The sequence below is a fragment of the Acinonyx jubatus genome, chromosome A1, assembly GCF_027475565.1.
Source record: "Acinonyx jubatus isolate Ajub_Pintada_27869175 chromosome A1, VMU_Ajub_asm_v1.0, whole genome shotgun sequence".
Lineage (NCBI taxonomy): Eukaryota > Metazoa > Chordata > Mammalia > Carnivora > Felidae > Acinonyx > Acinonyx jubatus.
In genome coordinates, this window is record NC_069380.1 from 201,751,161 (window position 1) to 201,766,225 (window position 15,065).

A 15,065-nucleotide genomic window follows, 5' to 3' on the forward strand; every position below is an offset into this window, starting at 1 on the left:
AAAAACCACATTTGACTTCTTTGGATCTTAGTTTCCATATCTCCAAATGGAAATACAAATCCTGACCTCACACCATTACTGTGGAAACCAACTGAGGTAACAATGGAAGGCGTGTGGCACAGGGCTTGCGCCCAGCAGGGCCACCGTAATGTCGCTTCATCTGCTTCCCTGGCTCTGGCCTCCTAACCCTGTCCCCACACTAGGTCCTGATACCACAGGAGACAATCCAGGAAGGTCAGATCCTACCTTTAGTTAGGGAGTGAATCCCGAGCTTGACTTGGGAAAAGTTCCCACTTCCAATTTCCCCTCGGATTCTGTAGAAGCCAATACGTTTCCCCAGCGTGATCTCTCTCACCACCTTCTCATCTTGGGACATGTCCTGGGTCAGCTTCTCGAAGGGTGTCAGCTGGCGGGGCTGCCCCTCCTCATCCTCCTTGCTGCACTCCGTCTGACGGCCACTTTCCACGCTATCCCGCCGTTCCCACCTGGCATAGTGGGGGGTTACCAGGCCGCCTCCATTCACGTACACTGCAGTCATCGTCCACCCCAGGCTCACATCTCCGTCTCGGCCAAGGGCACCAATCGAAGGCAGGCTTGGGGAGCAGTGCCAAGGGCCCGGGGGATGGGAGATGGGAGTTAGGGCCTGCCAGAGCCCCGTGTCTGTGACAGCTGGCCTGCAGATCCGGGTAGGCTCCTTGATGAGCAGACCCCTTCTTGGTCTGATGGGGGCAAAGGCACACGGGCCAGCAGAGTCTGCCCAGCCAGGCCAGGAGCCACCCACCTCACTCAAGACATTTCCCACCTTCCCTCACGTGGCACTTCCCAGCTCTCACTGTATAGGCCCGCACATCCAGTTACCATAACCACTCTCCTGCTCAGGCTCCAGGAACTTTCTGGCCCACCATGTGGTCTGATGCTCTGTGGAAGGTGGCTGCGTCCCAAGACAAAGCCTCCAGTTTGCTATTTCCTTTGATGGCCGGAGAATCTTTCATTGTGGTGTGTAAGAGCCCCGTGGAGGCCCCCGGGTCCCTGCTGCTGGCGTTCCCTTCTGACCTCCTTCATTTTGCACTTCTGCTGGCCAGCCTCAGGGCCCCCGAGACCCAGTGATCTGGACCCTAGGAGAGTGGAAACTTGCAAATCAGCCTTCTGGTCACACGGGCTGCCAGAGAAGGATTAAATCCCTGCAATGTCACTTTAGCCGGCCTTTATTTAGATGAGGCTTCCTCTAAGCCGTGAGCTGTCTCAAAAGTTTGGCAGGTGCTGAATCACCCTAAGAACAGAGAATAAGAAAATTTATTAGCCTATGCCAATGTACTGTACAGGATTTATAATGAATGTGAAACTGCCTTGTAAGCATTGATCTAAAAAGAAAAAAAAAAAAGCACTGTACAAATTTCAGTTATGACTGTCAGTAGTAAATGCTTGATTATAGATGATTTAGTAAGAAGAAAATGTATACACACACTCCTCAATCTACACTTTAGAAAAGCACTCACAGCCTGTAAATAGTTTTAGCAAAACTATTTTTCTGTTTCTTGATGTTTAGGAAATATGCATGTTGCCTTAAATTGCTTTAAAGCCAGACTTTTAAAATAATGATATGGCATTAATGATGATAAAGGTTTCCTATTAATATCAGTTTTCAAAAATTCTTACATTGATTCAAAGAACAATGTTCTTTACAATTTTTCCTATATTGCTTGTTCCCACTCTTTTTTTCTGTGCCATTTGATGACAAAGGCTAATTTTTCTCCAAGCTTATTTTCTGGGTATTTCTAATCAGGTATTAGCCTCCAGGCCCAACAGCTCATTCTGAAGGTGCAGAAACAGAGGATAATGTTACTGGAGGGTAAAAGTCTATGGCATCCTCAGTGATAAGAAATACTGTCCAGTGTGAATATCTTCATGACTTTTTCTCCTGCATCTTCTAGTAAGAAATAATCACTTTCTGAATCCCTACTGTGCTTTGTGCTTTTTTCCAAAATGTCTTATCTCCATGAAAATGGGCACTGGGTTTAACTCATCTGTATTCCCTGCTCCCCTCCTCTTTCCCTCAGCATGGAGCACAATGTCTTACAGAAAGAAAGTCTTTCCCTATCAAAATAACACTAGCATTCTTCACAGAGCTAGAACAAATAATCCTAAAATTTGTATGGAACCAGAAAAGACCCCGAATAGCCAAAGCAACCTTGAAAAAGTAAACCAAAGCAGGAGGCATCCCAATCCCAGACTTCCAGCTATACTACAAAGGTGTAATCATCAAGACAGTATGGTACTGGCACAAGAACAGACACTCAGATCAATGGAACAGAATAAAGAACCCAGAAATGGACCCACAAACTCATCTTTGACAAAGCAGGAAAGAACATCCAATGGAATAAAGACAGTCTCTTCAGCAACATTGTGCTGGGAAAACTGGACAGCGACATGCAGAAGAATGAACCTGGACCACTTTCTTACACCATACACAAAAATAAACTCAAAATGGATGAAAGACCTCAATGTAAGACAGGAAGCCATCAAAATCCTTGGGGAGAAAGCAGGCAAAAACCTCTTTGATCTTGGCCGCAGCAACTTCCTACTCAACATGTCTCCAGAGGCAAGGGAAACAAAAGCAAAAATGAACTACTGGGACCTCATCAAAATAAAAAGCTTCCACACAGCAAAGGAAACAATCAGCAAAACTAAAAGGCAACCGACAGAATGGGAGAAAATATTTGCAAATGACATATCAGATAAAGGGGGTTAGTATCCAAAGTCTATAAAGAACTTATCAAACTCAACACCCAAAAGATAAATAATCCAGTGAACAAATGGGCAAAAGACATGAATAGACACTTCTCTAAAGAAGACAGCCAGATGGCCAACCGACACATGAAAAAATGCTCAACATCACTCATCATCAGGGAAATACAAATCAAAACCACAATGAGATACCACCTTACACCTGTCAGAATGGCTAAGGTTAACAACTCAGGCAAAAACAGATGTTGGCGAGGATGTGGAGAAAGAGGATCTCTTTTGCACTGCTAGTGGGAATGCAAACTGGTACAGCCACTCTGAAAAACAGTATGGAGGATCCTAAAAAAACTAAAAATGGAACTACCCTACGACCCAGCAATTGTACTACTAGGTATTTATCCAAGGGATACAGGTGTGCTGTTTTGAAGGGACACATGCACCCCCATGTTTATAGCAGCACTATCAACAATAGCCAAAGTATGGAAGGAGCCCAAATGTCTATCGATGGATGTAATGGATAAAGAAAATGTGGTATAGGGGTGCCTGGGTGGCTCAGTCGGTTGAGTGTCCGACTGTGGCTCAGGTCATGATCTCATGGTCTGTGAGTTGGAGCCCTGCATCGGGCTCTGTGCTGACAGCTCAGAGGCTGGAGCCTGCTTCAGATTCTGTGTCTTCTTCTCTCTCTGCCCCTCCCTCACTCATGCTCTGTCTCTCTCTGTCTCAGAAATAAATAAACATTAAAAAAATTAAAAAAAAAAGAAAATGTGGTATATATATACAATGGAGTATTACTTGGCAATCAAAAAGAATGGAATCTTGCCATTTGCAACTACGTGGATGGAACCGGAGGATATTTATGCTGAGTGAAATTAGTCAGAGAAAGACAAATATTATATGACTTCACTCATATGAGGACTTTAAGAGACAAAACGGATACACTTAAGGGAAGGGAAACAAAAATAATATAAACAGGGAAGGGGACAAAACACAAGAGACTCATAAATATGGAGAACAAACTGAGGGTTATGGAGGGTTTGTGGGAGGGGGGGATGGGCTAAATGGGTAAGGGGCATTAAGGAATCTACCCCTGAAATCATTGTTGCACTATATGCTAACTAATTTGGATGTAAATTAAAAAAAATTAAATTAAATTAACAAAAACTAAAAAAACAAAGTCTTTGCCCAATGTGTGTTGAACATGATTTTTGAACTTGAGCATTCTGAACCAAAAGCCTGAGTGAACATAAGAGATTGTCTTGGGAATGTGAATTTCCAATTCTGTTTGATAATATCACATTATTACAATTAAGTACAGAGTTGCTTACATTATTACTGTCATTAAGTATGGGGTTGCCAAATAAGCTAAAGACAGGAAAAGAGTCAAGTGCCACCCAGCTCTGTTCCTCTTTTTGCACAGGGAGAGAGGAAGCTGGAAAAAGGATAAGGGATAGAGGTTTAAAAGGGGCCAGGTGTTAGGAACCACACACATCTCTAGATTAGGGTCTGATTACAATGTTTTTAAAATGTTAAGACAAGAGATCCTTAATTAAGTTTAGGAAAATCTAGCCACTGGTTCTTTTTTTTTTTTTTTTTCAGAGAGAGAGAGAGAGAGAGAGAGAGAGAATGAGAGCACAAGCAGGGGAGAGGGACAGAGGGTGAAAGAGAGAGAATCCAAAACAGATTCCACACTCAGCATGGAACCCAACATAGAGCTCAATCCCATGACCCTGAAATCACGACCTGAGTTGAAATCACCAGCCAGACACTTAACCGACTGAGCCACCCAGGTGCCCCTAGTCACCGGTTCTTAAGCTTTCTGGGATCACACTCTCCTTTGAGATTCTCATGGAATCTATGGTCCTATCCCCAGAAATAAACAGCACGCATGTATAATTTGCATCCAATTTTAAGGGGTTAACAGACCCCCCGGAATCCATGCTCAGACTAAGAATCTCAATGCAGATGGAGTGGCACTAGATCTCCCCCGATCCCTGGCAGAAAGTTACCACACAGATGACAAGTGGAGTAACATGAATTATAATTCTGAAATTATAACTCTAGCTTTACCTACATAAAGAGAGTAGGGATTTTAGACAGGAAGCAGTGCTTGATCACCTCCTGTTCCAGCAAACTCTATGAAGAACTTGGCTTGGTGTCCTTCCTGGGCCTTTCATGCAACTCCAGAGCACCTCACCACTCTGCAGTCTCTGCTGCTGACCTCCTCGTACCCCAACTAGATACGCACCTGGAGGGAAAGGACCTGCACCTTATTCTATTTCCCAGAGCTCAGCACATTGCCTGGCACGTATCTGATAAATGTAGACGAAGAGGGAATGCATTAATTTACCAATTTATCAACCATTACATTTGGATATGATTTAGTAGAGGTAAAGATTTTTATTTATAAAATAATAACGCTATCCCAAGATTTACTTGAATTATTCAGAAAGCTTATTTCAGTCCATACTTCCGAGGCCAGAGCTAACCTCTCCCAGCTGTTAGGATTCTGGGCCCAACCTAGTGTAGGTGAGAGTTTAATGGGAATTCCGACATCCCTCGGAGAATTACCATAGGGCTGCTTAGAAATGCAAAATCTTCCTCCTCCTTGCCCCTTCCAAAGGATCAGCTCTCCCCAGGCACCCGCGCCACCCAGGCCTCCTGGAACCTACTCTCTGACTCCCCAAGCTCGGCCATCTCTGCTGGTTCTCCCATCTCCTGATTTGGGCTCCGTATCTTGAACCCCATTCAGGCCTGGGATTTACAATTGGCTTTTGGGCTTGCTACCCTGATTAGTTTCAGGTGCCCCCAGGAATTGCTCCTCTTTCTCTTCCTAATTCGACAAAAGAAGGTCAGACTCAGTTGTCAGGTGTCAGGCGTTATCTTGCATAACACGCACTCTACCTGCAAATTAAATTTCTTGCGCAATGACCTTAAGACTAATTGTCTTTCCACAATGGCGAGGGAGACAGTCTTCTGTTTATATCAGATAAAGAAATTTTGCAATTTTAAAAATGTTGCCATGGGTTTGTATTAAGGATGAATTGCAACCTGTTGAAACAAGTTGCAAGCTGACTGGAAAAAACTGAACCCCTAACTCATCCTACTCCAAAATAAATTCCAAACAGACCACCTGAGTAAATGTAAAAAAATGAAACCATAAAAGACTAGAAAAAAAATTTTTTTATGATCTCAGAGATGGTCAGAAAAGAAAACATTAAATTTGACTACATCAAATGCTTACTTTCTGTTTGCCAAAAGGTAACATAAAACAATAAGGCAAATTAAATGATAAACTGGTAGGAAAAGCTTTCCAGCAAGTATGACAGACAAAGGCCTGATTTTTAGATAAAGAAATTTTACAAATTGATCAGAAAAATGCCGATATCCCCAAAGAAAATGATAAAGAACATGAGCAGACACTGCATAGAAAATACAAATGGCTCTAAAATATAGAAGATGCTCAACCTCACTTACAACCGAGAAATACACATGAAACTACACGGAAATTAGATTTTTTTTACAAAGAAATTTGGAAACTACAAAAACATTTTTGGTAATGTCCCAGCAAGATAGGGTGTGGGGACACAGGGACTCTCATCCATTACATTCATTACTACTGTGAGTCCACGTGCCTGGAGGGCGACTGGGCTCTAGCTCTGAAAGCACACATGCACATACCCTTCACTTCGGGGAGTCCCCTTCTGGAGTTTATCTTATGCACGCTGCACAAAAATATGCCTATTTCTAATATGAGGATTGAGAGACTGATACTCACTACCAGGTTGTTTTGCGGCAAAAGCTGGAAATTGTTTACGTGGCCATAAATAGGGAACAGGTTAAATCAATGATAATACGTATATAATGGATTGCTATGCACTTGTGAAAAAGAATGTGTTGCAATCTGCAAAATGTCCTGTTAAGAAGACAGAAAAGTGTATGTAAATGGGATAGCAAGAATGTAAGAGGGGCGCCTGGGTGGCTGAGGCGGTTAAGCGTCTGGCTTTGGCTCAGGCCATGATCTCACAGCTCGTGGGTTCAAGCCTCACGTCGGGCTCTGTGCTGACAGCTCGGAGCCCGGAGCCTGCTTCAGGTTCTGTGTCTTCCCCTCTGTCTCTACCCCTCACCTGCTCGTGCTCTGTCTCTCCCTGTCTCTCAAAAATAAATAAACATTAAACAAATTAAAAAAAATAAAAAGAATGTAAGAGAGAGGAGACAATATCTAAGGAACTGGCAGGAAGTTCTGCATCTGGGGAAAAGAACTGGATGGACAGCTGGAGGGAGAGAAAGGTGTACTTTTTACTATTTACTCTTTTATATGATTTACATTTTTTCCATGTGCATGTATTTACACTTAAAAAAGGAAACAGTTTAAAAAATGTGATGTGTTGCCATCTTACACAATAGGTTTGCTTTCTTTTGGTTATGCAGGGAAATCATTATACCTAATTCTCTTAATATCTAATGGATTGCTTTTAAAATCAAAACATAATTAGGAATTCTGGTTAAATACAGGAAATTTTACCCTTCCATGTATTTCTATTTCCTTCCAAACACCCACAATAGGAATAGGAGGGAAAAGGGTATAAACTCACAAGGACAAAGAGAGTAAGAGAGAGGAGAGCAGCCAATGTGAGATGTCAACGTGTTTTTGCAGGGTAGGAAAGCAAACTGAGGAGCCGGGAGTGATTTGGCAAAGACAGTGACAAAACCCGCAACCTCCATCTCGTTGGCATGCCAGTGAGATTTGAGAGTCACCTTTCTGAATGCTCAGAAGATTTCAGACCAGGATAGACCAAGTGCCTCCACGTTTGGGGGCATGAAGCAGACAAAAACATGATGGGATTGTTTGAAATGTGGTGCAATTAGAGCCCCAGCCCTTTCCCTTTTCAAAGCCAGATTGTTACTTTCTCCTCCTACCCCCAGCCCAGCTCAGGAATGCAAGGCCCAGGCAGGACAGAGGGTTCAGTCAGACTCTGCTTTGTGGGATACACCGGCCCCTTCTTCTCTCTGCACCCCTGCACTCTGAGCTCCCAGAATGGAGGGAAACAAGCATATAATCTTCCAGGCAGGGGATTCCTCTCACCCCCCCCCCCTTGTTGTTTGTTTGTTGATTAAGTAAACTCTACCCCCATCGTGGGGCTCAAATTGACAACTCTGAGATCAAGAGTCACTGTACTACTGACTGATCCAGCCAGGTGCCCTGGATTCCTCTTTTGGATAAACCAAACAGCTCAAGAGAAAAGACCTCCTGAAACCAATATACGCAAATTCTTCAACACAAAAGCCGCCTGACCACCTGCCATGCAGTCCCCCAGATGCCAGGTTCCCTGGCAGGCAGGGAGCTTCCAGTCAGATTTTAGGGCCTTCTGCTTACAATGCATGTCCAGCCAAGAAGGACCAGGCACCTGAAGAAAGGCTCCGAAATGAAAGAAAGAAACCATGCCCAACTAAAACGACAACAACCAAAAGGAGCTGGAAGGGAACAGCAATGCAGGAAGGAGGAGACCAAAGATAAGACATTGCATCCATAAAACCAGGACGAAATGCTAAAACAGACAAACACAAGCCCTCAGAGAACAAGAAAACTCTTTTGGAAAGGGAAATTAAATATTTCAATTGAAGATTTGTAAAAAAAAAAAAAAAAAAATCTAGAAGAGATGAACAATAGAGAAAAAAGAAAATTTGGCAATCCATTTAGAAAGTCCAACATCTGGGGTGCCTGGGTGGCTCAGTCGGTTGAGCGACCGACTTCGGCTCAGGTCATGATCTCACAGCTCGTGATTTCAAGCCCCACGTCGGGCTCTGTGCTGACAGCTCAGAGCCTGGAGCCTGCTTCGGATTCTGTGTCTCCCTCTCTCTCTGCCCCTAACCCACTCGCATCCTGTCTCTGTCTCTCTCAAAAATAAATAAATATTAAAAAAAAAATTTTAAGAAAGTCCAACATCTAATTATTAGAGTTCCCAGAGTCACACTATCGTGTCCCCAGTAAAGTAAGACATATGACTCCTATTGTACTCGAATTGCCAACAAATTTCAAAAATAGTAATGAATGAGGGAAAGCTCCAGATTCCCAGATATTCCAATACAATAAAAAAGTAGAAGAAAAAATCTAATGGAAAGATAAATCCCACTTGGATATGTATATAATGAATACTCGTTTTTATTTTGCAGAATGTTTTTTTTTTTTCCCTAAAAACTTTTCTTAGATGTTTGGAAGCAGAAATCCTGACTGCAGGTCGTGGGCTTGCTACAAATAGCTTACATTTACATTACTTTCTAGTAGTGGCCCAAAATGTCAAGTTACATCATGCCAAAAATATGCAAATGATGGAAATGATGACATATCTAGTTGTGGATGAAATCTTCCTTTTCTCAGATGCATTTGCTAAGGGTTTTCCCTTTTGCCCATTTGATTTCGACCAATGTTTATGAAAGCTTAGAAACCCAATCAGCCAAAAACATGAAGTCACATCACTGTAGCTCAAAGCTTCTGGAGGAGGCAGATCGGTCCTTAATTATTAGCTTACTGCGGTTGCATAGCAATGCATTAAGATTAAAGAAAACTGAACTTACTTAGTAATTCATGCTCTTGACTTGCAACCCACTGCGAAGAGTAAATCAAAGAAAACCATCTGGCCTTTGTTCTCTTTGTCTGAGTTTAAATTACAAAACTAGGCAAGGCTTTCTGAGGACCTTTTGCCCTGGCTGGCAAGGGCAGGCACTGGTTTGCTTAGAAGAAAAGCTGGGTTTTCTGTGCGGCAACTGGCTGCACTGATAGCTGAATCCCACGTAATGCTTCTCAGGCATGGTGCATTTCTGGGAGAACCTTTAGCAAATAGTTTGCTTCACTTATTATTATTATTCTTAATGTTTATTTATTTTTGATAGAGCATGAGCAGTGAGGGGCAGGAGAGAGGGAGATACAGACTCTGAAGCAGGCTCCAGGCTCTGAGCTGTCAGCACAGAGCCAGATGTGTGGCTCGAACCCAGGAACTGTGAGACCATGAACTGAGCCGAAGTCAGAGGCTCAACTGACTGAGCCACTCAGGCGCCCAAAATAGGCTTCATTTAAAAAATATATTTTACAACTTAAAAATCATCTGCACTGTCTTAGCTTTTGCTCTTAGCTCTTTATTTCTCAACACACATGTCAAGATCTCCATGGGGAGCAGTTGGGAAATTTTGAAGCAAATGGAAAATCAGTATGAACTGGGTGTGCCCTACTGATGAATAAATAGCAGAGCTGTTCTTAATACTACCCCTTGCCCTGCTTGACATCCCAGGCTACTTTGCCAGCCACTCAGCCCAGGTCTCCTCCATTCCACGGACACCCACCGTCCATGGCCAATCCACCCAGTCTGATGAGCTTATGACATCAGCTCTTCTCCCACAGAATTCTACCACACTTGAGGTTCCCTCAGCCATCAAGGTCAACCTCAGCCACCAAGGTCACAGACTCAAACACCTAGAGGGCCATGCAGGTGTTCTATGGGGCTTAGTGCAAGGCCCATGCCTTCCACAGTGCCCATCTCGGCATGACAAGGAAGTCCAGACTCAGTTTAAGCCAGAGAGGACATGCTAGAATGCAGGCTTACTTTTGCTTGGTCTTTTGTTAAACGCAGCTGGAAATCAAGAAATCTTTGGTGAACTCTCTCAATTTTTAAATGGTAGATTAAGTGTGTGAGTTTGTGTGTGTGTGTGTGTGTGTGTGTGTATTAAATATTTTTAAAATACTGTGTTGCCAAGTGAAACTGAACCATCAGGCCAGATTTGGCATTCAGGTTGCCAATTTGCAGTCTGCTCTAGGTTTTCTAGGGACATCACCAGAAGAAAAGGGGAGGGTCATCCAGAGGTCCACAGTCAAGGTCACCTGGGAGTGGCACAGATATCTGCATTAGTACCTTACAGTCTTGTAATATTTAACACACACACACACACACACACACACACACACAATCAGTCTTTTATTTATTTGTTTGTTTAATGCAATGTCCTCGAAGTTTATTTAGCCATGTAATTTGTTCTCCCAGAATATCTTTTTGTCATGGGCATTTTTCTTATAACTCTGACCTCAGAGTTAGACAAAGCTATAAAATGCTCAACTGTCGGTTAAAATATCTGTAGGAATTTGGGTCCCAAGAAGATTAGTAAAACTATTCAGTATGGAACAAAACAGAAAACAAATTTGTTGAGTTTAATCCACATAGCAGACTGGCTTGGGAAATGCCTGTCTCTGTGACATCTAGAATGACATAGTAGTTCCTCAGTGATCGAGTATCTTTTAACTCTGGGAAGATTTATCATTAAAAACAGAAATGTTTAAGAGACTCAATCCCATAGTATTAGTACTTTCGTTTTGATGATGTATAAAACTGGTATTTTATGTACTTGTGAAGAAAATTTAGCAGAATAAAGTAAAAAAAGTTTTGTGATGCTAATTTTCAATGAAGAATTGAATAATTGGTTTAGATTTGTGGTTTTGAGTTGGAATTTTATTGTTTATAAATAGCATTGGACTGTATTTAAGAAAACATAAGGTTTACCCTGTTTAGATGTTTAAGTCATCTATACTAAAAAAATTATTACTATTTTGGAAGTTTTTTGTTAATCATATAAAATGCTTTATTTAAAAGGAAATGAAATAAATTATAAATGCAGTTTAAAATGTTTAAAAGGTTTAGGGGCGCCTGGGTGGCTCAGTCGGTTGAGCGACCGACTTCGGCTCAGGTCATGATCTCACAGCTTGTGAGTTCAAGCCCCACAATCAGGCTCTGTGCTGACAGCTCAGAGCCTGGAGCCTGTTTCGGATTCTGTGTCTCCCTCTCTCTCTGCCCCTAACCCACTCGCATTCTGTCTCTGTCTCTCTCAAAAATAAAGAAACATTAAAAAAATTTGTTTAAAAAAAGGTTTAAAGTTTTAAGTGGGCTCAAACATAAATCTTTAAAAATAATTGTTAGATGAGAAGTTGGACCACTTTCTTAGACCTTGCACAGAAATAAACTCAAAATGGATTAAAGGCCTAAATGTGAGACCGGAAACCATAAAACTCCTAGAAGAAAATATAAGGAGTAATTTCTTTGACATTGGCCTTAGCGACATTTTTCTAAATATGACTCCTGAGGCAAGGGAAACAAAAGCAGAAATAAACTGTTGGGACTACACCAAAAGAAAAAGCTTTTGCACAGCATAGGAAACCACCAACAAAACAAAAAGTCAACCTACTGAATGGGAGAAAGTACTCACAAATGATATAAATGATAAGGGTTTAAGATCCAAAATATATAAAGAACTTATACAATTCAACACCAATAAAAACACAAATAATCTCATTAAAAATGGGCAGAGAATCGGGGCTCCTGGGTGGCTCAGTCGGTTGAGCGACCAACTTCGGCTCAGGTCATGATCTCACGGTTTGTGAGCTCGAGCCCTGCATCAGGCTCTGTGCTGACAGCTCAGAGCCTGGAGCCTGCTTCAGATTCTGTGTCTCCCTCTCTCTCTCTGCCCCTCGCCGCTCATGCTCTGTCTGTCTCTGTCTCAGAAATAAATACACATTCAAAAAATTTTTAAAAAATGGGCAGAGGACCTAAACAGACATTTTTCCAAAGAAGACATACAGCTGGAAAGCAGACATATGAAAAGATGCCCAACATTGTTAATCATCAGGGAAATGCAAATGAAAACCACAATGAGGTATCACCGTACACCTGTCAGAATGGCTACAATCAAAAGGACAAAAATAATAAGCGTTGACGAGGATGTGGAGAAACAGGAACTCTCACACACTATGGGTAGGAGTGTAAATTGGTGCAGCCACCGTGGAAAACAGTATGGAGTTCCTACAAAAACAGAAATACCATATGACCCAGTGATTCTACTATTGGGTATTTACGTAAGGAGAACAAAAACATCGATTCAAAAGGATATATGCGCCCCCAGTGTTTATTGCAGCATTATTTATGTTAGCCAAGATTGGAAGCAATCCAAGTGTCCATTGATAGATGAATGAAGAAGATGTGGTACATATATACAAGCAATAAGCCATAAAAATTACTAAGCCATAAAAAAGAATGAGATCTTACCGTTTGCAACAACATGGATGGACCTAGAGTGTAGAATGTGAAATCAGTCTGACAGAGAAAGACAGATACCTTATAATTTCACTTACATAGGGAATCTAACAAAACAAAACAAGTAGACAAGCAAAAAGCAGAAACAGATCCATAAATACAGAGAACAAATGGATGGTTGCCAGACCGAGGTGGTGAGAGGGATGGGCAAAATGGGTGAAAGGCAGTGGGAGATACGGTGTCCAGTTATAGAACAAATACGTCACAGGGATAAAAGGTACAGCATAGGGGATATAGCCAATAGTGTTGTAAAAATGTGTGGTGACAGGTGGTAGCGACATCTGTGGTGAACATAACATAAGGTATAGACTTGTTGAATCCCTGTGTGCTACACCTGAAACTAACGTAACATTGTGTGTCAGCTATAAGTCAATTTAAAAAAAATCAAAGTTCTGGGAAAAAGCGTTGTTAGGTGAAATGATACGCCTGGAATTTCCTTCAAAATAATCAGGAGTGAAGGGAATGATGGCAATTTAAATGAAACAAGACGGGTCATGAATTGATCACTTTCAAAGCTGCATGACGAGCACCCAGAGACTTACCACATGCTTTGCACCGTTTTTGCATCTGTTTAAACTTTTCTATAATGCGCTTCAGAAGAAGATTGCTACAATCCACTAGGTCAAAAATACATTCGTAGTTTTAAAACGTTAGGTATTTTACAACAGGTGACAGTGCCAAACGGATGGATGGATGCGTAACACGACAGTCCTACGATGTGGGTCCTACGATGTGGGGGGGTTGTCATTCTCTTTTCATATATTGAAGCAAAAACAAAAAACAAAACGAAGCCCTAGGAAAGTTAAAAAAGCTAATTGTGCAAACAGACACATCACAAGGTGCTCAGCATCGCCCATCAGGGAACCACAAACCACAAGTACAATGAGATGTCACCTCACATCTGTCAGGATGGCTAAAATCAAAAGTACAAGAAACGAATGTTGGTGAGGACGTGGGGAAAAAGGAACCCTTGTGCACTGTTGGTGGGAATGTAGAGCGGGGCAGCCAGTGTAGAAAACAGTATGGAGGTTCCTCAGAGAGTTAAAAATAGAATTACCCTACAATCCAGGAATCACACTACTGGGCATTTACCCCCAAAACACAAAAACACTAATTCAAAGGGATACACGCACCTGTATGTTTGTTGCAGCATTATTTACAACAGCCAAATTACGGCAGCAGCCCAAGTGTCCATCAATAGATGAATGGGTAAGGAAGAAGATATGGTATATAAATACAATGGAATATTACTCAGCCATAAAAAAGAATGAAATCTTGCCATTTTCAGTGAAATGGATAGAGTTAGAGAGTATAATGGTAAGTGAAATAAGTCAGAGAAAGACAAATGCCATATAATTTCACTCATATGTAGAATTTAAGAAATAAAACAAAGGGGAAAAAAAGAGAGGAAAAAAACCCAAGAAGTAGATTGTTATCTATAGAGAACAAACTCATGGTAACCAGGGGGAGGAGTGGGGTGGATGAGGGAAATAGGGAAAGGATTAAAGAGTACACTTATTGTGATGAAAAAAGTAAAATGATAAAAAAATGGAAATATGCCTTTAAGTAAAAAGAGAGAGAGAGAGAAAGAAAGTTGCCTTTGATGTCCTGATTATTAACTCCATAAGAGTGGAGGCTGTGCAAGTAAACCTTATAACATGTGGAACCAGGAATTTCAAACACATAGGGAAGAGAACATTGTCATGCTCCAATCAGGACATAGCAGAAACCCAGGGCCTTCCCCATAAAGACTTCAATCTCATACATAATTCATTTCCAAAACACAAATCTTCCCATCTCCTCTGAAGGAATATGCCAGCCTCTAAAGAAATAAGGAAGGACATTAAGGCACAGGGTTGAGTAAGGCATAGCATTAAGTGACAGAATGGAATCATGGATTGAATCACACCAGAAAAACAACATGTAGTCTTCGTTTCCTCAGAAATAATGAATTTAGGAAACAGTGTGCGAACATTCATGCCTATTTGCAGCTTGTCGCTTATTTTTAGGGGTCTAAAAATATTTGCAAGTCAAAGCAGACATTGCTCTTTTCTGCCTTAGAACTTCCTTCAACTCTGATGTAGTATGTTCACTGAGAAGCAGGGAATAACATTTGAAGGATGGCCTTAGGAGGTGATAGGAAAACATTGTTCTTCTCTATCTGAGCAGAACTCAAGAAGGTCTGTCATGACAGGA

The 15,065-nt window shown here is 41.7% G+C and overlaps 1 protein-coding gene across 2 annotated transcripts in view; it reads right to left on the reverse strand.

Moving 5' to 3' along the window:
- NIM1K (NIM1 serine/threonine protein kinase) overlaps nucleotides 1–15,065 on the reverse strand; it is a 64,871-nt gene that overhangs the window by 16,510 nt on the left and 33,296 nt on the right. For both annotated transcript variants that reach the window (XM_027076210.2, XM_027076219.2), the window contains one exon: nucleotides 247–1,270. In XM_027076210.2, the coding sequence (XP_026932011.1) occupies nucleotides 247–538 (292 nt within the window). In that variant the 5' untranslated portion in view covers nucleotides 539–1,270. The remainder of the gene's footprint in view (nucleotides 1–246; nucleotides 1,271–15,065) is intronic.